The 26,239-nt window shown below is 40.9% G+C and overlaps 1 protein-coding gene across 1 annotated transcript in view; it reads left to right on the top strand.

Moving 5' to 3' along the window:
* Positions 1 to 26,239, top strand: part of GXYLT2 (glucoside xylosyltransferase 2) — a 154,870-nt gene that overhangs the window by 22,266 nt on the left and 106,365 nt on the right. The window contains exons 2-3 of the mRNA XM_077128688.1: positions 9,103 to 9,295; positions 24,261 to 24,392. Of these exons, the coding sequence (XP_076984803.1) occupies positions 9,103 to 9,295; positions 24,261 to 24,392 (325 nt within the window). The remainder of the gene's footprint in view (positions 1 to 9,102; positions 9,296 to 24,260; positions 24,393 to 26,239) is intronic.

The following is a 26,239-nucleotide window of genomic DNA, read 5'->3' as shown; positions in this document are numbered from 1 at the left end:
TGCAGTCAGCTAGGAGGCGTGTCTGCTGCAATGAGTGACGTTTGACTTAATTGGCTGGTGCTTAAATGAGAGAGCGCAATGTTGCACAGCCTAGCAGCTCGCCATTCCTCATCTCAGCACTAGCAGCTCAGCCCAGGCCTTTGGAGATACAGAAAGAAGTCACCCCGGGGAAGGTTGTTGGAACCCAGGGGCCTGGAGAGAAGACCAGCAGAGACCATCTTGTGCCTTCCACGTAAGAAAGAACCTCAGTGGAAAGTTAGCTGCCTTTCCTCTGAAGAACCAACAAAATAAATCCCCTTTTATTAAAAGCCAATCAGTCTCTGGTGTGTTGCATTCCGGCAGCTAGCAAACTAGAACACTGGATCATATCGTAAATTGAGGCTTAACATTTTGAGGAATTAGCAAACTAATTTTCCAAGTACCCACGTACAATTCCACCAGCGATATCTGAAGGTTCCAATATCTCTATAGTATCAATTAATTATTTTTCATCTTGTTTGATTTCCGATTTTCATTACATTGGGTTTGGGAGAAACCAATGATCCTGGGAATAGCTGCAGAGAGCTGCTCTTTCCATGACCTCAGCATCTGCTTGTCTAACTAGGAAGGAGAGTGGGGAAGTCAGCAAGCGCTGCTGTGCACATTTTATGTCCTCAGTAGAGTATGAAAGATGTAACCAGGAGAGGGACACAGGAGAGGTAGGTGGAGGACCACTGAGGCGTCTGTTGTGGCCGGAGGTATCTGTCAGCTGATACTCGATCCCATTCCTTTTCCCAATCTGGGAAGATGGACACCATGGAAGCAGAGTTTCCTCCTCGCCTGGAAATCTCTGCTCTTGGCAGCTTCCAACTGCTCAAACAAGGAGGCAGGCATTATCTATATCGGGAAGAAGAAAGGAAAATAAGGCCATTTTAAAGTTGATGAAGCAGAGACTATTTTAATTCTAGGAGAAATTCACACACAGGTCTAATCGTCAGCCAAAACTTAACTCCCAGAACTAGGTTCCTTTACTAACTTCAGTAAGATACCGATCCTTAAAGTACATGCACTCATTTAAACAAATGGTATAGTTAAAACTATGGGCTAAGTCCTAAGTATTTCTTCTGAGAAATCGAGCCATAGTTTTCCAATCTGCCTGTTCAATATGGTATTGGATTTTAAAGAGAATAATATAATCAATTCTCCACCCCGCCTAACCATGATAAAGAGTACACCTGTCTATTCAAAGGGAAAAAAGAAATATAAAAAGGAAAAAAAAAACTGCAATGAGATCCATTTCACACCCACTAGAATGGCTACTACTGAAAAAAAAGGAAAATGGTGGTTGAGGAAGTAGAGAGATAGGAATTGTACATTGTAGATGGGAATGTAAAATGTGCAGCCACTGTGGAAAACGATTGACAGACAGTAAAGTATAGAATTAACATATGTCCTGGCATCCTGCTGTTTTAGTTTCCTTGTTGTTAAAGCAAACGCTGCGCAATGTGTTGGCTTAAACAATGGGAGTTTATTCATGGTTTTGAGGCTGTAGGAGGTTCAAATCAAGGCATCATCAAGGCAGTGCTTTCTTCCTGAAGACTGGCGTTCTGGGGCTGGCTGCTGGGGGTCCTTGGTCCTGGGCTTCTCTGTCACATGGCAATGCACATGGTGGCCTCTCCTGGCCTCTCCCTTCTCTTCCAGGTTCCACTGACTTTCAGCTTCTAGCTGCTCCTTCTGTGACTTTATTTCTCTTACTATGACCTTTCCTATAAGGTCCAGAATAAGTCCTGGATCACACCTTATCTGGAGTAACCTCATCAAAAGGTTCCATTTACAAGGTTCACACCCACAGGAATGGATTGAGTTTAAGAACATGTTTTTCTGGAGTACATAGCACTGAACCTCTGCACGTACTTCTAGGGTATACACCTAAAAGAATTGAAAGCTGGAACGTGAACAGACATTTGCACACCGATATTCATAGCAGCTTTATTTACAATTGCCAAAAGGTGGAAGCAACCCAAGTATCCATTAACAGAGGAATGGGTAAACAAAATGTGGCATATACATACAATGGAATATTATTCAGCCATAAAAAGGAACGAACTTCTGATACATGCGACAACATGGATGAGCCTTGAAGACATCCTGTTGAGCGAAACAAGCCATAACAAAAGTCCTTACTTATATGAAATAATTAGAATGTGCAAATTCATAGAGTCAGAAATTAAAATACAGGTTACTAGGAACTGGTGTCAAGGTGGGGAATGGGGAATTAATGCTTAATTGGTACAGAGTTCTGTTTGGGTTTTTGGAAAAGTTTTGGTGATGGGTGATGGCGTTGGTAGCATAGGATTGTGAATGAGGTTAACACCAGTTAATTGTATATTTGAAAGTGATTAAAATAGGGAATTATACATTGTATATTTATTATCAGAATTAAGAGAAAAAAATACTCATGGAACTGTATAATGCAAAGAGTGAGCCCTAATGTAAACTATAGAGTACAGTTAATAGTATAAACTTAATATTGTTTCATCAGTTGTAATAAAACTGATATAGAATGTTAATAATAGGGAAATTGTATGTGAGGGGTGGAATTCATGGGAACTCTATAATTTCTGCATGGTTTTTCTGTAAACCTACAAATGCTCTAACTGAAAAAAAATGTTTATGTCTATTACCTTCCTCCCCACCCCCCCCCAAAAAAGGAATCAACCCAAAGACGTTCTGTGAAAAACAGTGTTTTAAAAACTGAAAACAGGGCGGGCCACGGTAAGAGTGCTTGCCTACCATGTCCGAGGACCTGGGTTCGATTCCCGGTGCCTGCCCATGTTAAAAAAAAAAAAAAAAAAAAAAACTGAAAACAATTAGAAATGACCAACAAAAAGGAGATGATTATAAGTTATGGTGTTTTAGGTGGATGGAATAATAGTCAATTAAAATGATAGTTATGAAGACTTACAAAGTAACAAGAAAAATAAAAGAATTAAATGAAAAATAGTAGAATACAAAATTGCGTGTACACTTATCGTACCCTTGTAAAAATATGTATTCAATTGAAAAAGAGCCCAGAACATAACCTACAAAATACAAAAACAGTTTTATAGGGCAAAATCTTTTTTCATTTACCAACTTTAATATTTCAACACACAGTGTTTTACCTTCTTCCATTTGAGATATTCATTGTGTATTTTATTGTGATTTTTTTCCTTAATGATAGTGGTTTTTGTTTGTATTTGTCTTATATTGATTGTGTATAATGTACAGTTGGTATAAATTGCAATTGAAAAAGAACATGTAACCACCAGCTGAGGTAAGGTTTTGGACAGACAGACAAGGACTATGACACAGAATAAAGGGGAGGGTGTTTCTCCCGCGGGCTGCACAGGAAAGACTTCTCTGTGGCCCAGAGGAGAAGGAGGGGGCTACGCAGAGAGCCTGGGAGATAGATTCCAGGCAGAGGACACAGTTTGTGTAAAGGCCTGTGATGCGACCACAAGACTGGGCAAAGAGAAGGGAAAGGTGGTGGGTGTGGAGGTCATGGAACTGAAGGGTGAGGAACTGGAAGCTTAAAGTTCTGGAGGATGGGGACAGGCGTGGTGGGGGTCGGGGGGGGGGTGGAGAGGATTACTGTGGTTTGGGAGCGAAACTTCAGCGGAGGAAGAGAAGGAAACTGGAAGCTGACACGTGACAGTAGCAAAGTCAGGGAGCAGGTGGAATAGCCCCATCCTACGGACTCTGCTCTCAGGACGTTTTGCAGGTCCGCAGGTGGCGGTGGGGGAATAGGAACACCAACCCCATCTATCCCCTCCCGGGGGCAGCCCAGGAAGGGAGGAAGAGAGGCTTCCCTTGGAGGCTGCCAGGGAGCTGGCGGCCATACAGAGCGGCCAAGGCTTCCTTAAGGCGAGGGGTGAAGAGAATACAGAGAAAAGATTGCGGTGGGTGCTCTTGAGGACATGGTGGAAGTATTTGGGAGAGAGAGGAGAGGCGAGAGACTGGCTCACTTAATTAGTTCCTGGCTAGAGCTGAGCTTGAGTGAGTGTGCAGTACGAGTGTGTGTGATGTGCAGATCCCAGGGCCTCACCCAAGACCCACTGAGTGGGGATCTCTGTGGGGTGGGGATCTGCATATTAAATGCCCCAGAGGCTTATGATGCGCACGCAGGTAGGGGAGGCCCTGGAATATTATATTAGATGATAGCTGCCATCTCTTCCAGCTACAAAACTGGCAGGCTGCCAGGATCTCTGCAATGAACAACACGCAAAGAATGGATTTACTGAGCATTTCAAAGGACTAATCAAGGTGACTGTGAGAGAGGAGGGGGAGTCAACGATGATTCAAAACACGTTTTTTTAGAATATAGATTGGTGCCTAAATTACAGCTTTTCAGTGACTAAGTGGTAAATTTGTTTCAAACGACCTTACCCAGTAGAGACTGTTATTAACTGAACAGTCCAAGGTGAAGGTCAGGCACAGATGGATCCAGGTGTTCAAGTCATGTCATCAGAGATCTGAGTCGCCGTCTTCTGGCTCTGCTTCCTGCTGTGTTGATTCCCACTGAAACGGTGGCCAAGATGGTCACCATCAGCGCCAGCTTAGCAGCAGGTCTTAAAAAATCCTAGACAGTAAACGTCCGCTGTAGCCTCCTTTATAAACTATGAGTAAGAACGTGGTTAACCGCCAGTCACGGCAATGCTGGAATTATCCAGCACCCATTCACTCCCAAAGCACGGTGATTCAGGGCCCAGACCCTGGAGTCTCGGGTGGCATTCACGTGTGCTGAGTTAGGCTTTGGTAGGAGGCGGTGAAAGGCACACCACTTCAGCACCCGTAAACTTGATAATTCATCGTGACCACACAGCACCGACGCTTATTACCTGAAGCCTGGGATTTTTAATGTAACGTGAGAAGTATTAGAGTGAGGGCAGCAAAGGTCTGCAACCATTGATATTTGAACTGGCAACCAGGAGAGGCTTTTATTTTTCTTTTCTAGTGCCTGCCAGCAGACACGGTGAAAAAGCAGTCCCTAGGCTGCACTTTTTGTACGGTGCATTCCCAAATCACCAAAGCCTGCAAAAAAGGGAAGAAATGGCGTGCTGTGCTGCTGAGGAGTGCAAGCTTTCTTTACTTAAAAAAATAAAGTATTTGTCAAATAGTTTGGGCACACAGAACATATGGATAAAAACACCATGATTCTTGTGTAACTGCTGCTCATCTTAAAAAAAAACTGTCCTATATTTGATGTTTATGCCATCCTCATGCATACATTATACTTTTGCTACAGATATCCATAGATAACATGCAGTGCTATTTTGTTTAAATTTTGTCTAACTGGTATCATTCTATTGTTATCCTTGTGCACACTGCTTGTTTTCCTCTTTAGCTTTATGTTGCTATGTGCCCCTCTGTTTTATTGATTTTCACTTCTGTAGACGATTCCATTGTTTAAACATCAGTTACCTTTATGCTTATTTCCAGGTTTTCACTATTATAAGCAGGGCTGCTATGAACATTCCTGCATGAGTCTTGTGCAAATGTGCAAGAGTTTTTTTCAGGTTTTATATGTAGGAGTCACATTGGAGTGGTGGAGAGTTCATGCGCATTTTCAACCCTGCAAGATACTGCCAAACGGCTCTCCAAAGTGTTGGGACTAACTTATGCCACTTGCCTTTCCCCCAGCAGTCCTTGAGTGGTCCCCTGCCTCCACATTCACACTGAAGCCTGACCTGGCTAAACCTGTATTTTTTTTTTTTTTTTAATTTTTGCCAACATAGGAGTAAACTAGACTCTTGTTATAGTTAGAATTTGTATTTCCCTGATGGCTATGGTTAAAATCTTTTATTCATGCAGAATCGCAATATATAAAGCTAAACTATGAGAACTTGTTCTATTTTAGGGCGGGGACACTTTCACATTCAAGATACCTAAGCTATGGCATTTATTGTTTTAGTACCTCTGGTTGACACATATGTTTCTAAATCCTGAGCATCATTTTAAGCAAATGAGTTTGCATTAAATCTTCTCTGTAGCATATTTCTTTTAAACTTAACTTCTTTTTTTATTGTGAAAAAAATAACATATATACAAGAAAGCAATACATTTCAAAGCACACTGCAACAATTAGTTGTAGAACACATTTCAGAGTTTGGTGTGGGTTTCAATTCCACAATTTTAGGTTTTTCCTTCTAGCTGCTCCAAGACACTAGAGACTAAAATCAATATAATGATTCAGCAGTCATACACATCTGTTAAATCCAATCTTCTCTAACTCAACCTTCTCCTTTGATCTTTCTCCCAATCTTTAGGGTATTTGGGTTATGCTCATTCTAATTTTTTCATGTTGGGAGGGGCTGTCGATCATAGGAAATGGGGGATGGAGCTAATTGATGTTCTGGAGAGGCTGGTCCCTCTGGGTTTCAGGTTTTATCTGGCCTAGGAACCATCTAGAGGTTGTGTTTCTGCAAAGTAATCATAGTGCATGGAACCTTTTTTTATTTGTAGAATCTCAAATAAAGCCCTAGGTGTTCTTTAGAGTTGGCAGAAATGGTTTTGGTTGAGGTTTGGTAAACCATGATAAGTAGCAATATCTAGCTGAAGCTTGTGTAAGAGTGACCTCCAGAGTAGCCTCTCGACTCTATTTGTACTTTCTCAGCCACTGAGAGCTTATTTGTTACAACTCTCTTCCCCCTTTGGTCAGGAAGGCATTGTCGATCCCACGGTGCCAGGGCTGGACCATCCCTAGGATTCATTTCCCACATTGCCAAGGAGACTTTCACCCCTAGGTATCAAGTCCCACGTAGAGGGCAGAGTAATGATTTCACTGTGGTAGCATATTTTGACTAGTGTTTTGACTGTGATTCATTTAATTGACTGTGATTTTTTAAATTGCGATTTTAGCATTGTCTGTGACCCACCCTTCATAGCCCTTTCCCTAAGTTAATTGGGTTTTAATAACAGGCATGAAAACTTACCCACAAAGCCGAGGAAGAGAACAGGTGTCTGAACCCTATAGGCAGAGGTCCTTGAATTTGCCTGGCACACTTCTGATTCATATAGAGCCTTTGCTCTGACTATCTTCTCTGCCCAGAATGTTCCCCTCACCTCCTTTAAGTCGCCGTCATATCTCAACTCCTCAATGAGACCTCTGCTGACTTTGCACTATATAGAACTACAGCACACACCAGCCACTCCTATACCCCTACCTTACTTGACCCTCCATATTTCTTTCATAGCACTTATCACCTTCTAACCTTCCATATATGTCACTTAGATACTATTCACTGTGACTGCTATTTATTTCTTTGACGCTACACTCCCCCACCTCCCATAGAGTGTCAGTTCTGTGAGGCAGGCATCTGTTCTCTTTCAGGCATTTAGAGCCCATCAGATCCCTGGATTAGCGAATGGGTTGGCACTCGCAAGGGAAAGAGGGCAGAGGCGAGCCTTTCCAGGAGAGAATGCACACAGTAAGTTCATAGCTAGGCATGGCCTCACGACTGGAAAAGAGACAGAGAGTGAATATGCGTGTGGCTGTGACTGATCCTGACCACAAGTGGCCGTCCACCTGGCTGGGCAGCGGGTGGGGCAGTTGCAACAGATGTAAGTGGGAGCCACGATCAGCAGTTTGGATTTGATCTTGAGGGCAGTGGAGAGCCCTTGAATGATTTTAATCAAGGAAATAACATGATCTTATTTGCATTTTGGAATAATCTGGCCCCAACAAGAGAACTCTGTGGATGAGGTGGGTTAAGGATAAGTTTGGAGGCAGGAGGACCACCTCGGTGACTGTCCTGGTGGTCCAGGGGAATGAAGGTGGTGCCTCATCAGGTGGCAGCAGGAGGGTGGAGAGAAGTGGACAATTTTGAGAGATGCTTAGGACATCTCTACTGTCTTTTCCTGTGATCCTCCAAAGAAATGGAATCCGAATAACTCCACATCTGGAGTTAGCTGAGCCGGGGGGCCATGCTTCTACTAAGCATGCTCTTAAGTAATCAGATTGGAAAGCTTTCCAAAGGGCTCCACCCACATCTGCAGCTTTCCTCCTGGTGAAAGAAATCTGGAGCAAAGCTGCTCTTATTTAATGGAGCAGTGAGTGATGGAGCAGTGTACTGACTGAAAAAAGGTTTTTGGAAGGAAGGTAGCATTCAACATCCAAGTTCCCCTGGTCTCCAAATCTTTTGTGCAAATAAATTAGTTTCATTTGTCTCAGGGCACCCTTTCCAGGCCAATTTCTTCCAGCTTGCCTGAAAATGTTTCTCAGGGGTGTATTTGAGGCTTGGCTGCATCTCCTTTTCTGGAACAAATCTTTTATTATGAGGAAATAGCTGGATGATGATTCTGGACTCTTGGACCCCATTGCCCTCTCAGCTGTTGATTCTGTATTCTATGTCTTGATGATTTTCAGCTTCGCCTGAACCCTGCTCCTGCCTGGTTCTTCTCTAATATGATTTCATACTGGAAGCTGAATTTCATACCTACCACCTCACCAACTCTCAGCGAGACAGTTAGGATTAACACCTGTTTCTTCAAACCTCTCCCAACCATCTCCCGAGATGTAGCGGAGACACGTATATTGATTTCTTTGCTCACCTCCCAGACTTGCCTGATTTGCCTTTGGTCTCACAGTCATGCATTCCACCCCAACCTAAAAACATCCAGATGATGGGCATATCATGTTGCTGGTTTCACATGGGAAAGCCATGACCCACCCTTGTCTTGTTCAAGTTGCATTCAAATCTAATTTCCATGGCCCTGAGGATGGGAACTGCACAGCCCTTGTGTCAGCTGTCGAGGTTTAGCAACACTATTTCTAAACATGGGCCAGTAGGCAGCCAGCAGGCACTAGACAGCTGAGTGCTGGCAGAAAAAGTCTCAGACACCTATAGCAGTCCAAACAGTGACTCATCCTGCTATTACCAGGATAAATATGGGAATAAATGGTACTTTTCTCTAAGCAGGAAGAATTGTCAAAATGCTTATCACTTTGCAAAATATAACAGATTGTGCCTGTTCATGTTTTGAAACGTTCCTACCATTCGCTAGCTTTGTGTGTGTGTATGTGTGTATGTGTGTGTTTTTAATGAGTTTAGTCGTAGTTTAAACTTGTTTCTCGATTTCTAGGAGACCAGGAGAATTCAGAAGTTTCCAAGCAGTTTTGCCCCCTGAACTCTGGATCCACCTGGCCGTGGTGGCTTGTGGCGACAGGCTGGAGGAGACACTGGTCATGCTCAAATCTGCCGTGCTCTTCAGCCACAGGAAGATTCAGTTTCACATCTTCACTGAAGAATCTCTGAAGCCTGAGTTTGATAAACAGGTGAATTTGCGGAAATTGTGGTCCAGTGTTAACTGAGTGCAGACAGACTGCATTTTGGAAAATGCATCTCATGGTCAAGAATGTGTTTTGCTGCATACTCAATTGTGTGATCTTGAACACTTGACTCTGAGCTGTATTTACATATAATACAGGGATAAGTACACCTACTCTCTAGAGATATTGTGAGAATTAAATGAGATGATATACTTAAGGCACCTGGCTCCAGGCTCCACCCTTGTTGGTGTCGTTAATATTGTTCCCACTTGGAGGGTTGGAACTTATTTTTTATCTGTGTATATATATGTGTGTGTGTGTTTTGAAATGACAAGGAAAATGTGTTCATTGAAATAAATTCTAACAATATAGGTGCTATAAAGCAAAAGATGAAAGTACTTACTTCCCTTCAGCCCAATACAAGAAATAGAGTTAACAATGTTGAGTGTGTCTTCCACGTTTTTCTTTTCGTATACAGATGTGTGCGTTTGTGTGTGTATGTGTAGTTATGCTTAAGATATGTTTCTTTTACAAAATCAGGATTATACTCTATATTATTCTAAACCTTGCTTTTCCGCATTTAAACCATTTCCTAAGCATCTTTTCCAGTCAGGGCTCCTACAGTCTTCCCTAATCCTTTTTGGTGACTACATAGTATTTTATCATGTGATGGGGTCATTGTTTATTCGATTATTATTAAACCAAGGAGCACGTGTTGAATTTTCCACCAGTACATGAGAACATGAGATGAGATGCAGAAAAGCCTCTTCTCCTTTGTTTAGGTACATGTGTGACCTTTGGAGACCCAGCTTTCTTTTCCCTTAAAGTCTTTCAGTAAGCTCTTGAGTGTTGGCCAAGTGAAGGACCCTTTTTGTTTTGTATCTTCCCACTTGAGTTGGACAGTGCTACATCCTGCTATCAGGCTAGCTGCACTAATGAGAAATGCCAAGAAAGCATGTTGGGTTGAGAAAGGTTAATAACACAAAGCTAGAAAACGTGTTCTGTTTTCTAAGGAAAAAAAATCGCTTTGACATCATCACCCAGAGAAGCCAGGGAAACAAATCATTTTGAAAGTGATTTGAAAAGTACCTTGTAAAAGATCTGAGTCAGGAAAGGGGAAAGGGAAAGAGGCAGAAATCATCATAGTTGGCTACTCTGAAGCTGTGGTATAAGGGAAATGGTAATAAAAATAATCATAGCATTTATTGAGAGCTTATGATTTATGATTTAATCTTATTTAATCCACGCTACCTTTAAAGAAAATAACAATCTGTCGCCATTTTACACGCTGAGATACTTGAGGCTTAGAGAGTTTTAGTAGTTTGCCTGTCAGGGTGTCAGTTTAGTTTATTGACTTGCATCTCCATGATCTAACCAACATATCATCTTCTCTCCTGAATACTAGACAGAAGGCTCAAACTCAAAACTCAGTGCCACTGTTTACTTCCTGCATAATCTTGGGGAAGGCATATGGCCTCTCTTAGCATCAGTTCCCCATCTGCAACTCAGGGCTAGCAGGATTGATACATGTTACATCTGCAATCAGGATAGGTGGAAACAGGCTGCAGTAACAAACACCTCCCCCAAAACTCAGAGACCACCACCCTCCTGCTGCATTTCTCACATATTTGGCGGGGGGTCTGTCCACATAGTCACCCTGGGACCTAAGTTGACAGAGACTATTCATGCCTGTAGCTGCACCTGCTGGACATCTGTCATCTACAGTTCTTCAGATGCCACAGCAACAAAGAGAGAGACTGAGGAATCACGACTGTGCTTTTTATTCCCTCAGTTGACAGTGAACACAGGTCTTTTCTGCTCACATTTCAATGGTCAGAACAGACATGCGACCCACCCAACTGCAAGTGTGCCAAATGCTGGGCTCCACGTGCATGAAGGGGGAATTTGTGTGGTGGCATGGAGTCCAGTGCCCTGGAAAAACATGTCCTTAATCTTAATCCTTTCCTGTGGGTGGGAACCCATTGTAAATCAGACCTTTTAATGAGGTTATGTCAGTTAAGGTGTGACCCAGTTGAATCAGGATGGTCTTAATCCTGTTACTGAAGGCCTTATAGAGAATGCCATGGAAAGAGAAGCCATAGGAAGAGCAAGAAACTGAAAGTCCTTGGAACCCAGAGGAGAAAGGAGCCGATATCACCATGTGTGTTGCCATGTGACCGAAAAAACAAGGAATCCTAAAAATTGCTGAGCAGCCAAAAGATACTGACCCTGGCAGGAAGCAGGCCTTCTAACCTCTGAAGCCGTGAGCCAGTAAATTCCTGTTATTAAGCCAACCTATTATATGATATTTGTTTTAGCAATATAAACAAAACTAAAACAACTAGCTATAGGTGAACACTAGTGATGACTTGCACAGTATCCATCTAAAAAGTATTGTCCTAGAAGCTGAGGCATGGGGGTGAAGCAGAAGAAAATACAGACTTGGATTTAAAAAAAGACAAGGGGAAGGAAGCTGTGTTTGTCTAGCTAAATATGTGTGGCACATTATATTTTTCTGAAGAGGCCCCAGTGGCCCCCACTGCCCGGTATTCGCTTCGTTATGTTTTCTCCCCCACACTGTACCACGGCTGGTCTGTGTGACCACTGGCATAGAGCAGAAGTACTGGTATATCACTTCTGAGATTTGGTTATCAAATCTCACCTTCTGTCTTGGTCACACTCTCTTGCTCTCTGGGATCACTTGTTCTGGATAGAACCAGTTGCCACATCAGAGCAGGAGAGGCCCACAGAGCGAGGAACTGAGGCCTCTTTCCCACATCCCTGTGAGTGAGCTTGGCTCACCCCACCAGGCCTTCTGATGAATTTGTTCCTGGCCAACAGCTGGACTGCAACCTCGTGAGAGACCCTGAGCCACAGCAACCCAGATAGCCTGCACCCAGGTTCCTGACTTAAAACACCTTTATGAGATAATAAAGGTTTGTTGGTTTGTGCTTCTAAGTTGTAGGGTAATTTGATATAAGGCAATAGATTATCCATCTATCTGTCTCTCTATCTATAAATATATGTCTGTGTGGGTACATGTAAAATATAGTGTGGCAGAAGTGTGCTATCTGAAGCTAGGTGATAAAAAGGATGCAAAATTTTTCCAGCTTTTTCTTGGGATGCCTGCCCCTAGAACCCAGCCACCATGCTATGAGGAGGTCCAGACTAGTCTAACAGAGTCCACTAGGAGAGGCCCATGCTGAGGGGAGCTGAGGACCCCTCCCCAGCTGATAGCCAGCCGCAATTGCCAGATCTGTGAGTGAATGACCTTTAGATGACCCTAGCGCCTAGCCTTCGAGTCTTCCAGCTGAAACTCCGAATATCAGGAAGCAGAGTTGAGCTGTCTTGTTCAAATTCTTGATCCATGGAATCTGTAATGCTAAAAAAAAATGGTTATTTTTTACTACTAAGTTTTGGAGTAATTTACTATGAGTCATAGTAAATAGAAAAAGATAAATTAAGAGGTAAATCATAGGGAAAAATTGTTGTGGATACCTGTGAAGTGGTGCCATGCTTGGAATTGCCCTAGTGGTTTTACTCCTTTGTTGCTCCTTCCCTCAAGTCTTTGTTAGGTCAGTGAAGCTCAGGTAACGAAGGAAGTTATAATAGGATGTTATCAGCTAGACAGGGCATATGTTATCGCCCCTTTCTTTTCCATGCAGGGATAATAGTATCAATTTAGGCTTAAAATATTGGCCCTTATGTAGATCTCAAACTTCTTTTACCTCAGTTTTGTCATCTGTATTATGGGTCATATGGTACTTGCCTTGCTTGTTGCAGAGTGTGATTGTGAGGCTAAACCAGATAATACATTAATTCTGTCATTCCACAAAGGTTCTTTGGAACATCTCCCATATGTTGGACACTTTCTTAGGTATAAAGTATTAGATCGGCAGCAGTTGATTTCTGCCAAACCACAGGTAGATGCTGATGTGGAGGAGCAGGTTGTGACACCCTTCTCAAAACGGTTAATTCTAACATGGATGTGTTGTGGACATATCCAGGATTTTTGTGCTTTCTGGGACGCTCATGAGTATGTATTTTTACCTCAGGGTCAAAACAAAATAAGACAAAAACATGCCAATTGCAATCATAATTCCTCTGGAAGCTGCAATATGAAGATGTCCGTCTATATTGATATGATTTTTTAAAGTTACTTAAGTACAATACATCTGGTGATATTTCTCATCTACATTATGGATATTTAATATTTAAAATTTTTGTTTATTTTTGTCACCTCCCAACATAGAAGCTGAAGTGCCAGCTGATCGATTTCCTAGCCTCTCTTGGCAGCTTGGGATCAGGCATGTGATTTAGGTTAAGCTAATCTATGTTTCTGCCCCAAACTCAGAATCAGGAAATAGTGGGACAAGTAAGTGGAAATGACCACCAGTCCATTCTGATGACAGGTGGAGCTGATGGGACAGCAACATCTCGTGTATGTGTGTGTGTGTGTGTGTGTGTGTGTGTGTGTGTGTGTGTGTGTGAGTGAAGGGAAGAGCTGCCAAAGGAGGTGTCAGCAGGGACTTCCATTGGCTAAGTCAATGGGCAAGCAATGTTGACTTGTGGAGACAGCATTGGGGTCTTCTGAGCCACCCTATACCCTTTCAATCAGCTTTTCTTTCTTTTTTTTTTTTTTTTTTTTACTTAAAAAGCCTAAATTGGTTTTATTGCTTGCAGCCTAGAATCCTGATTATTACACAAAGTAACCAAAAATGGGTGAGGGGTATTATTTTCTTCAAAGGAAAATAACAAAGCACCAAAGGACTGCTTTTAAATGATATTTGCATGCTTTTAGAGGATGGGGACTATATATTTTTTTATTAGTTTTCTTTGCTTGAGGATTTAGGAAAAAATAGCCCAGAGAAGAGTGATAAGATATATAAAATTGGAATTAGATTTGTTTGTATGTATATGTTGCTCTGTAGAGTAAAAGGAGTGATGCTAGGAAAGTCTCAGGAAAGCTGGTTTTAATTCCACGTGAGGAAGATCATTTGACAGTGTAGGGTATTAGGTTTCTCATTACAGGAGAACAAGCAACTCTCAGGGAAGTATGTGGAGGACTCTGGTAAAGGTAAGGGTTGGCCTCGCCCCTTTGCTGTGTTGCCCTTGCTGTTTGGCCGCCATGGCCCTCGTTGGAGGTGTCATCTTTAGGCACCTGGTCAGATGGCAAGTCCCTGGCTCCTGAAGTTGGGTGTGGTCCTATGACTTGCTTTGGCTGATTTAATACAATATGGGCAGTGGTGATGCGCATCATTTTTTTTTTTCTTTCTTTTTTTTTTATTTGCATGGCCAGGCACTGGGAATCGAGCCCGGGTCTCCAGCATGGCAGGCAAGAACTCTGCCACTGAGCCACTGTGGCCTGCCCTATGCGCATCATTTTTAATGTAAGATGTGTCACTTCTGGATGAAAGCTTTAAGATCTAGTGTGTGATTTCCCACATTTCTTTCCCCTGTCGTGGTGTTCATTGGTGTATGAACTGAGATGGACCCTCCAGCAGCGTGACCCCTGAGCGGGAATACTGAGCAGGAGCCCCTTACCAACCTGAATATTTTCATGAGCAAGAAGTCAACTTTTGTTCAGTGAAGCTCTTGAGATTTGGGGGTTGTTTGTTACCTCACCAAAGCCTAGTTTATCCTGACTAAGGCAACTTGTTTTAATGGTTTCATTGTATCTGGTCTATATTGTGAGCCAGCTAAATTATGAGGGCAATGTAATGGAATAGAAATCCCAAAGCTCTCCAGTTCAGTAACACCTGTAGATGCTTACAAATATTTTTTAAAACAGTTTAAAAGAATTGATGAACCTGTAAGAAGGGGAGGGAGATGTTCTAAGGTCAAGAATGAGGTGGATGATGATAAATGCATAGCTATGTGATGATATTGTGAACCATTGATTGCACACTTTGGATGATTACATGGTATGTGAATGATGTGAATGTATAATATGTATCAATTAAAAATAAATTAAAAAAAAGAACGAAGTGTGTGCTGGTTTGAAAGGATGTGTGTATCCTAGAAAAGCCATGTTTTAATCAAAACACCATTTCATAAAGGTAGAATAATCCCTATTCAATACTGTGTGTTTGAAACTGTAATCAGATCATCTTCCTGGGGATGTGATTTAATCAAGAGTGGTTGTTAAACTGGATTAGGTGACAACATGTCTCCACCCATTTGGGTGGGTCTTGATAAGTATATAGAGTCCTATAAAAGAGGAAACATTTTAGAGAATGAAAGAGATTCAGAGAGAGCAGAGAATGCTGCAGCACCACGAAGCAGAGTCTGCTAGCCAGCACTTTGGAGATGAAGAAGGAAAATGCCTCCTGGGGAGCTTCATGAAACAGGAAGCCGGGAGCAAAAGCTAGCAGATGACACCTTGCTCACCATGTACCCTTCCAGCAGAAAGACAAACCGACCATGACTGTGTTCACCTTGTATGTGCCTTCTCACTTGAGAGAGAAACCCTGAATTTCATCAACCTTCTTGAACCAAGGTATCTTTCCCTGGATGCCTTTGATTGGACATTTCTATAGACTTGTTTTAATTAGGACATTTTCTTGGCCTGAGAACTGTAAACTAGCAACTTATTAAATTCCCCTTTTTAAAAGCCATTTATTTCTGGTATATTGCATTCTAGCAGCTAGCAAACTAGAACAAAGTGAAAACAAAACTAGAAGGTATGTGAGCATCGATGGCATTGGTATGGGGCTGAGTGTTTAATGGGCTCTTGGGCGTGGTCTCGAAGTCTTCAGCAGACACAACGTGAAGGAAAACTCCTCATAACGCTGGGACCCAGGAAGGGGCACACCTTCAAAATAAAAGATGAAAAGTCTTTTCTTCCTGGAGAACCTGGCAGATTTGGGACCTGAAACTAAAGTATCTGTGAGATCTTTTCTTAAAAAGGCAAACTAAGAATTGTAATTTAAAGTAGAGCCTGCCTTCCCCAACCCGCCACCTGTTGTGCCCCCTGAAGCATTCTCACCCTTCTCCTCCCCCCGAGCAAACATCCCCCTTGGAGGGACTAACTCTCAAACCAGGCATCAAAGAATCCCCACAGATGAAGTTATAAATAGAAGCTCACCACCTTACCCTTAAGGAGCAAGCATCAGGAGAGCCAACAGAAAGAAGAAAAACCTCACATAACTGGTCTTAACCAGATACAGATACAATGTATTTATAAAAATGAAAGAGAAAGTGTGAGTGTGATGAAAGAAGAGATAGTCAAAACTAACTAGGTAGTTTTGAAAATACCAAACCAAACCAAGAGCAAATTTTAAAATATATAATCAATGAAATAACAAATTTAATGAAAGAGTGTTTCAGCCACCAGATTGGCAGTGGTCAGTAGTAGGTTCTGATTGAGGGACAGAACATAGACACCATCTGCATAAATCAAAGTTTGTATATCAAAAAGATACAGAAGGAAGTCAGCACAATCAGGATACACTGCTGAAAGAAAAAAAGTGTTATCCAATAACAAAGAGCAGGGCTGGGAGTAGGGTGGGGCAAACAAGGTGCCTGGGGTCAATACTTGTAGTAACCTGAGAACAAGTGCCTCCTTAGATTTTGCATCCTGGGCATCTTGCTTGCTTCACCCTAGTCCCTACCCTGACAGAAAGAGGTGTAGGCTTTATGTTCCCCCAAAGGTAAGACAGACCTGGGAAGTAGGCCTCCCAGGTAGACAAACCATTGCAGGTAATAAATATGGAGGAGAGAGTCACATCAGAACTTCTGGAAGCTCCACTGGCTCCCCTCCCAGCCTAATATTATATAAAGAGTTTGGAGTGGTTCTGTATGTTGGTTACTCTGGATTGTGCTAAGGAGCACCTCATCTGAGACAAAGGACATCTAGTAGTTTTGATAAAATAAAAATGTGATAGCAGTATATCATTACTGTACAATATAAAGGGAACAGTGAACATTATGGAATACTAAGAAATTCAGTCCTCATTTATTACCCTCAGGCTTCCCAACCTGAGATCCAAGTTCTGTATTAAATTTAGAGCTGCGGGACTAAGTTAACACAAGCATCAGACTTCCCAGCCATCGCTGGAAGAAATAACGGGCCATGAGACCAGCCATAAGGCTTAGCTTTCTTAGGAAAGAAAGAACTGAAGAAAGCAGCTGTGAACTGGAAGATACATGACATGCAGCTCATAGAAATAAAGAAATGCAAAATTCCAAATAGAGATTAAGAAACATGAAGGATAAAGCGAGAAGTACCAATGACACTTCTAGAAGGAGGGAGCAGAGAGTCGAAAAGGGAGTAGCTATTAAAGACATAGTGGCGGTGAATGATCCAGAGGTAATGGAAAAAACAGTCTTAATCCAGGAATCCTGGTGAATCCCAAGCAGGATAAGTAGAAAGAAATCTTCAGCTGGAAACATCATAGTGAAAACAGAACATTAAAGACAAAAAGAAAACCTTAAAAGCAGCCAGAGGACAGAGCCAAGATGGCAGCTTAGTGAGGTCTGAGATTTAGTTCATCCTCTGGAGCAGCTAGTAAATAGCCAGAAACAGTACAGAACAACTGCTGGGGCCACATCAGTGACCAGACACACAGCGTATACCAGTCTGGATGAGGTGGACCAGCTGTGAACCCACCCAGAACTGTGAGTCCCCTAAGCCATGGCGGCTGGTGCCCCTCCCCCACAGGCTGGTTCCCAGAGGGAAAGGAAAGGAACTTTACTAGCAGCAAGGGGCTGAGCTCTACCAAGCTCTAACTTGTGGTATTAATTAACAAATTCTGACTACTAAAAATAGGCCCCCAGCTCAGCTGAACCTCAAGTAAAAGCTGAGATTGCTGGGTTTTGCCTCGGTGCAGAGGGGGTAGGGTTGATGGAAAAAGAAAAAAAAACGAACAGAGGTTTTTTGGATCTGACAGCACAAAATACTTGAAAGGGTCTGGGCACTGAAAGAAAGGAGGGGCACATAGGATCTGGAGATACACAGAGCAATGTACCAACTTAAGCTCTTGATTAGCAAACCCGAGGAACAGGGGTCCTACTCTGAAAAGGAGTTTTTTTTCTTTTCTTTTTTGTGGCTGTGTTTCTATGGTTGGACTGCTCTTTGGATACACCTGCAAGGCTTCTCAGGCTCCTACTGCCCCAGGCAAGGGTGGAATTAAGCTTGTCTGGAGGCTGTGCCTTCTGCAGGAGAGGCATGGGGCCCCACTCAGGTGGAATCCCTCTCTCAAGAATTCAGACCCCAAGGTCTGGAAAACTGAAGTGGTTAAAGCCCAGCCTACAACCTCTCCTCTGTCTCCACCACACCCCCAGCAGGGAGAGCCTGCTGAAGTTAAAGGTACCACATCACCTTTTGCTGGTGGGACTCACGGCAGACAAGCGCCACATACTAGAAAGGATAGGAAAAATACAGAGCCTAGAAGCTTCATAGGAATGTCAATCCTCTGGGTCTCACCCTCATGAAAGCTGGTGCAGGTGATTCTTTCCTCCTGAGAAGAGTTTGGTCTAGGAAAATCTGGCTGAGGTCTATAACACCTAAGTCAACCCTCCTAAGGGAAAAAATAAAAGGCACCATACAGGCAGGGCAAGAAACAAGAAAACAAGAACTGAAAATTTCTGCTCTGTTAAACAGAACTCACCTAGAGGTCTAGAATAAGCTTAACTGAATGTCAGAGAACAGATAGACAATAAAGTCATCCAGCAAGAAAATCCTAGGTAAAAAAGGTGAAAACAATCTCCAGAATAAACTAATTAAGGTAATTAAATGCCTAGACACCAGCAAAAATTAATTAATTGTACTAGGAAATTTGAAGGTATGACCCAGTAAAAGGAACAAACCAACAATTCAAATGAGATACAGGAGTTGAAACAATTAATTCAGAATGTTTGAACAGACATGGAAAATTCATCAAAAATCAAATCAATGAATTGAGGGAGGATACAAAGAAGGCAAGGGATGAAAAAAAGAAGAAATTGAAAGTATGTAAAAACAAATCACAGAACTTATGGGAATGAAAGGCACAGTAGAAGAAATGAAGAAAACAATGGAAACCTAAATTGTTAGATTTCAAGAGGCAGAAGATAGTATTAGTGAACTGGAGGACAGGACATCTGAAATCCAGCAAGCAAAAAAATATATAGGGAAAATATGAGCAGGGACTTAGGGAATTGAATGACGACATGAAGTACACGAACATACATGTTGTGGGTGTCCCAGAAGGGAAAAGGAGGAGAAAAACTAATGGAGGAAATTATCACTGGAAATTTCCCAACTCTTATGAAAGACTTAAAATCACAGATCCAAGAAGTGCAGAGTACCCCAAAGAAAATAGATCCAAATAGACATAATCCAAGACACTTACTAATCAGAATGTCAGATGTCAAAGAGAAAGAGAGAATCTTGAAAGCAGCAAGAGGAAAGCAATCCATCACATACGAGGGAAGCCCAATAAGACAGTGGGTAGGTTTCTCAGAAGAAACCGTGGAGGCGAGAAGACAGTGGGATGATATATTTAAATTACTAAAAGAGAAAAAGTGCCAACCAAGAATTCTATATCCAGCAAAATTGTCCTTCAAAAATGAGGGAGAAATTAAAACATTTTCAGGCAAAAAATGACTGAGAGAATTTTTGACCAAGAGACCGGTTCTGCAAGAAATACTAAATGGAGCACTAGAGACAGATAGGAGAAGACAGGAGAGAGAGGTGTGGAGAAGAGTGTAGAAATGAAGACTGTCAGTAAAGGTAAAAGAGGAAAAATTAGATATTACATATAAAATCTAAAAGGCAAAATGGTAGAAGAAAGTACTGCCCTTACAGTAATAACACTCAATGTTAATAGATTAAACTCCCCAATCAAAAGACATAGACTGTCAGAATGGATTAAAAATCAGGACCCATCTATGTGCTATCTACAGGAAATGTTTCTTAGACCCAAGGATAAACATAGGTTGAAAGGTTGGGAAGTGATATTTCATGCAAATGACAATCAGAAAAGAGCAGGAGTAGCTATACTAATATCCAACAAATTAGACTTCAAATGTAAAATAATTAGAAGAGACAAAGAAGGACACTATGTATTAATAAAAGGAACAATTCAGCAAGAAGACATAACAATCGTAAATATTTATGCACTGAGCCAAAGTGCTCCAAAATACATGAGGCAAACACTGAGAAGAGAAATAGACACTATTACTGTAATAGTTGGAGACTTCAATTCACCACTCTCATGAATGGGCAGAACATCTAGACAGAGGATCAATAAAGAAACAGAGAATTTGAATAATACAATAAATGAATTAGACTTAACAGATATTTATAGAACATTACACCCCACAACAGCAGGATACACCTTTTTCTCAAGTGCTCATGGATCATTCTCAAGAATAGACATATACTGGGTCACAAAGTGAATCTCAATAAATTTAAAAAGATTGAAATCATACAAAATACTTTCTCAGATCATAAAGGAATGAAGTTGGAAATCAATAATAGGCAGAAAGCCAGAAAATTCACAAATATATGGAGGCTCAGCAACACGCTCTTAAACAACCAGTGGATCAAGGAAGAAGTTACAAGAGAATTCAGTAAATAACTTGAGGCAAATTAAAATGAAAACACAACATATCAAAACTTACGGGGTGCAGCAAAGACAGTGCTTAGAGGAAAATGTATTGCCCTAAATGCCTATATCAAAAAAGAAGAAAGCAAAAATCGGGGAATTAATTGTTCTCTTGGAAGAGCTAGAGAAAGAACAGCAAACTAACTCCAAAGCAAGCAAAAGGAAAGAAATAGTGAAGATTAGAGTGGAAATAAATGAAATTGAGAAAATCAACAAAACTAGAAGTTGGTTTTATGAGAAAATCAGTAAGATTGATAGGCCCTTAACAAAGTTGACAAAAAGAACAAGAGGGAGGATGCAAATAACTAAAATCAGAAATGGAAGCGGAGACATAACCACTGATCCCACAGAAATAAAGAAGGTAATGAGAGGATACTATGAACAACTGTATACTAATAAAGTAGACAATGTAGATGAAATGGACAACTTCCTAGAAAGGCATGAACAGCCAACATGTGAAGAAATAGATGACCTCAACAAACCAATCACAAGTAAAGAAATTGAATTAGTCATTAAGAAGCTCCCCAAAGAGAAAAGTCCACAACCACATGGCTTCACATGTGAATTCTACCAAACATTCAAGAAAGAATTAGTTCCAATCTTGCTCAAACTCTTCAAAAAAATTGAAGAGGAGGGAAAGCTACCTAACTCATTCTATGAAGCCAACATCACCCTCATACCAAAGTCAGACAAAGATACTACAAGAAAAGAAAATTACAGACCAATCTCTTGTATGAGTATAGATGCAAAAATCCTCAACAAAATTCTAGCAAATCGAATCCAGCAACACATTAAAAGAATTATACACCATGACCAAGTAGGCTTCATCCCAGGTATGCAAGGATGGTTCAACATAAGAAATTCAATTAATGTAATACACCATATCAACAAGTCAAAGCAGAAAAAACATATGATCATCTTGACTGATGCAGAAAAGACATCTGACAAAATTCAAGATCCTCTCTTGTTGAAAACACCTCAAAGAATAGGAATAGAAGGGAACTTCCTAAACATGGTAAAGAGAATATATGAAAAACCCACAGCTAACATCATCCTCAATGGGGAAAAACTGAAAACTTTCCCCCTAAGATCAGGAACAAGAGAAGGATGTCCACTATCACCACTATTATTCAACATTGTGTTGGAAGTTCTAGCCAGATGGAGTGAGTAAAGAACATGATAAACATGTGGTTAAATTAATTAAAGACTAATGATATAAAAATAATATCATAGTTGTAGGGCTAATTTTTAAAAAGCAGACTAAGGTAAAATACTAACAATTGTATTGTGTAGTATGAACATTCTGTGGTTCTTGTATAATTCAATAGTATGATCAGGCTATTGATTAACTTTTGATTTTATATACATGCTAAAATTTCCAAGATAAGTACTAAAAAATAATGTGGTGTGCTAATCTTCCAAAAGGGTGGAGGGAAGAAAAGAGAATGTGGGAGTGGGAAAGAAAGAAAATCTCAGTCAATTTAAAAGAGGTCAAGAAAGGAAGAGAAGAGAAACATAAAAAGTGGGACCTACAGCATTAAATAAGTGGTAGACATGTATTCAAATATATAGATAGTTACAAATACAAATGACTGAATCTTCTGTTAAAAGGCTTAAGTTGGCAAAGGTAGATTAAACCCCTTTGAAGACAGGATGCTAAAAATTAGGAAGTCAAGGAAACGGTAGACCACAGAACTCCATATTCTCCGACCACTGATTTGGGCTGCTGGGCAGTGGCACTTATAGTGGGGATTTGTGCCCGCTGTCTGTTCTGAATGGTCAGTGCCCTTCAAAAATCAGTTGTCAAATATTTGTCCCTTTTGCTTTCTCATTCTGAGATTTCTCTCCCCGGCATCCATCCAGAACTACAAACTCAAAGTGTTCCCAGTGGGTACATTTTTACAAATTTTAAATGTGAGTTTATAAGAGATATATATATATATTGTAAAGAAGCCCAGTAATTTCAGAAAATCGTAAATGTAAAAAAAAGAATCAGCCAGTATACTAATGCCCAGGGAAGACAATATTTTGAGGTATTTATTTTCATTCTTTTTTTTAATATTCATATCAACATCAGAAATGGGATCATACCATGCATCCTCTTTTATATCATTGACACTTACATTACTGAATTACTTCCAAAGCAGGGACCGGCCAGCTTGTTCTGTGAAAGATCAGATAGTAACTGCATTAGGAGTTGCAGGCTGTGCAGTGTCTGTCGTGCCTACACAACTCTGCTGTTTAGCACAAAAGAAGCCACAGACATTAAATAAGCAAATAGGCATGGTAGTGCCCAGTTAAACTTAATTGTGGACCTGAAATTTAAATTTCATATCATTTTCATGTGTCATAAAATATTACTCTTGTTTTCATTTTTTCCCAACTATTTAAAGATGCCAAAACCATTCTTAGCTTGGGCCTTTACAAAAACAGGTGGCAGGCTGGGCTAGGCTGGCATACCATAGTTTACCCACCTCGGTTCGACAACATCATCACCAAAGGCTGCATCTGTTATTGTGTGCCCCGGACCTAATTTAACCCATCTCGTAATTAGATTGTTCCTAGTTATTTGCTGTTACAAACAATACTGCAGTAAACAACCTTATAACAAGTCTCCGTGCCCTTTTGGAATTTTTCCTTATGATAAATTCCTAGAAGTGGAATTATTGTAACAATGAGTAAGCATTAAAAGTTCTTTGTAAAAAATGTAATATATGCAAGCAAAGTAAAAGAGGCCATAAGAGTTTTAAAGAATAAGAAATGGAAATTTAGAAAATAAGATCACTACATCACCTCCAGAGGCACCTACTTCCAACATCCAGATTTTTTATATATATAAAGACATATGCATACATTTGTTCTCTATAAAACAGAACTATTTATAAATTTTTTTCCATTTTGATTTTTAAAAAACCTATCAAACACATTTTTCTGTTTCATTACAAGAGAGAGCTCCTTTATTTTAACTGCACATTAACATAGCTCTATCCTAGTTAATTTACTCAATTCCTTAACACTGCACACTTAAGTTTGTTCCTGTATTTTGTTACTACAAAACTTCATTGCGGTAAAAGTCGATATATCTCTACTTATAGAGTTTTTTATTAGCAGTTGCTAAATTTCTGTCTTGAAAGTTTGTTCAAATTTAGGTGCCAGTTTTCCAACACCCTGCCAACTCTGAATTTTAATTTTCAAAATCATAGCAGTTTGGATAGGGGAAAATTGGTCTTTCATTCGGTGAACATTAATTGTGGAGATGAAGTTAGATTTTCTATGTAAGTTGCGCAAATAATTTCCATTTGACCATCCAAAGTCTTTGCAGGTGTTTTCCATTTTTCTTGAGGTCTAATAACCCTCTTCTTGCCTTCTGTATTTTTCAGCTACGACAGTGGCCTGACTTATACACAAAGAAATTTGAGCACAGAATCTACCCCATCACATTTTCTGTTGGAAACCCTCAGGAATGGAAGAAATTATTCAAACCCTGTGCTGCTCAGAGACTCTTTCTTCCGGTAAGAACACCTGGTTTTAATAAGAGGCAGCTTGGAAGAGACTTGCTCTTAGAAAGATGGTGAATTAGCTGGGATTTGTTTAGAGACACTCTGGGATTCTGTAATGGATGCTCTTTGTCTTCAGAGAGGACCCCTCTGTCCTAAAGTTGTCTTTCCAAATGACTGAGGGACTGAGAGCCCCCAAAGCAGGTTCTTCACCATGGGTCTTTGTGGCAGCGGCTCCACCATTTACTAACTGGGTGAACCTCAGCAAATTCCCCAGGTTTTCTAAGACTCAGTTTCCTTGATAAGCTTGGCACAACACTGGACCTCTGTAAATGTTAGTGGTGATTATGATTATTCCTCTTATAACAATAACTGCTACCAGATAGAGCCACACCAGGGGACAATTCCAAAAGGGTCCAGAGTTCTGGTTTACTTTTTCGATTTTGAATTTTTGAATCGAATGCTTTTATTTCCCTTAAAAATGCTAAATAGAAAAATCATTTAAGATGAATCAAAACTGAGAACTATTATTGAGCAGAGAGTGTACCTTTGAAGAGGGAAATGTTTGCTGCCTCCATTAAACACTTATTGAGTACCCATTGGATGCTAGGTCCTGGCATGGTGATGGCGATACGGTAGTGAACAGGACAGCTGTCTTGCCCTCTTGGAACATGAGTCTAACAGAGCATCCAGGCATTGAACAAGTCATTCAAGCATGATAAGTGCTGTGGTGAAGAGTCTACTGCACATGTGTAACATGGCATCCCCTTCTGGTCTGAGAGAGGTCAGAAAAGGTTCTCTTGAGGCAGTGGCATTTAAGCTGAGACATGAATGAAGGAGGAATAGGGATCATGGGGTGACAAAGGACTGGGTGGATTGTGAGAGAGAAGAGGCTTCCAGGCAGATGGAACAGTATGTTCAAAGACTCTGAGGTGGGAAGGAGCATGTTTGAGAAAATAAAAGAAGGTCACAGTGACTGGAAAATAGTGAGGTGAGGCCGAAGAGGGCAGCAGGCATGATGAGAGCTTGCAGGCCCTTTGGGCCATGTTGGGGTGTTTGACCTTTGTCTGAAGGGCAGTGGGAAGGCCTTGAATGACTTGCAGCATGGAAGTGAGATTGTCTGATTTGTGTTTTAAAGAGGACATACTGGTTAGTTACCATGTAGACAGTGTAATTGGTGAGGTTAATTAATGATGATTTGTCTATGATGGTTGGATGGATTCAGAACCTACCTGAGAAACAGAATTTATTGGCCCTTGATACTGACTGGTTTTAAGAGTTGAAGGGGAGTCAGATGATGATAATTTTACCTAGGTTTCTGACCTGAACAACTAATTAGCAAAAAGGCGATTATGGTTTAGCCTAATAAATAGATGATGGTACCATTTGCTGAGATGAAAACAACTTGAGTAAGAGCTGTTTTAGTACGGAGAGAGAGTGAGTTCAATTTGAGATATTTTTTTTATATAGACTTGCCTGGGAGACATCCAAGCAGGAGGAGGCCGATTTTTTATTGGTCCAGGAGCCCTAAACGATGAGTAGCATTTTGGGGATTTTCTGCGTAGCGACCTGTGAGAAGAACCAAGTTTGGATGCATTGTTGGTGCTTATCTGCTGCCCATGTTTACTCACTAGATGGCTTGTCTGCTGCAGACCTTTACACATGTTGAAAGATGGAATTAATTGTATAAAAAGCTGAGAGTAATAAAAGACTACCAAGGACAATTACTGTATGATTTCACTTATAGGAAATATTTAGAAATAGCATATTTGTAGGAACAAAGTAGCTTAGATGTTACCAGGGAATGGGGAAGGAAGGAAGAGGAAGCTGTTGCTTGTGTGGGCATAGAGTGTTTGCAAATG

This window comes from Tamandua tetradactyla, chromosome 15 (assembly GCF_023851605.1).
Source record: "Tamandua tetradactyla isolate mTamTet1 chromosome 15, mTamTet1.pri, whole genome shotgun sequence".
Lineage (NCBI taxonomy): Eukaryota > Metazoa > Chordata > Mammalia > Pilosa > Myrmecophagidae > Tamandua > Tamandua tetradactyla.
The sequence above is the reverse complement of the archived record's forward strand: the minus strand, read 5'-3'. Positions and strand labels throughout refer to the sequence as shown.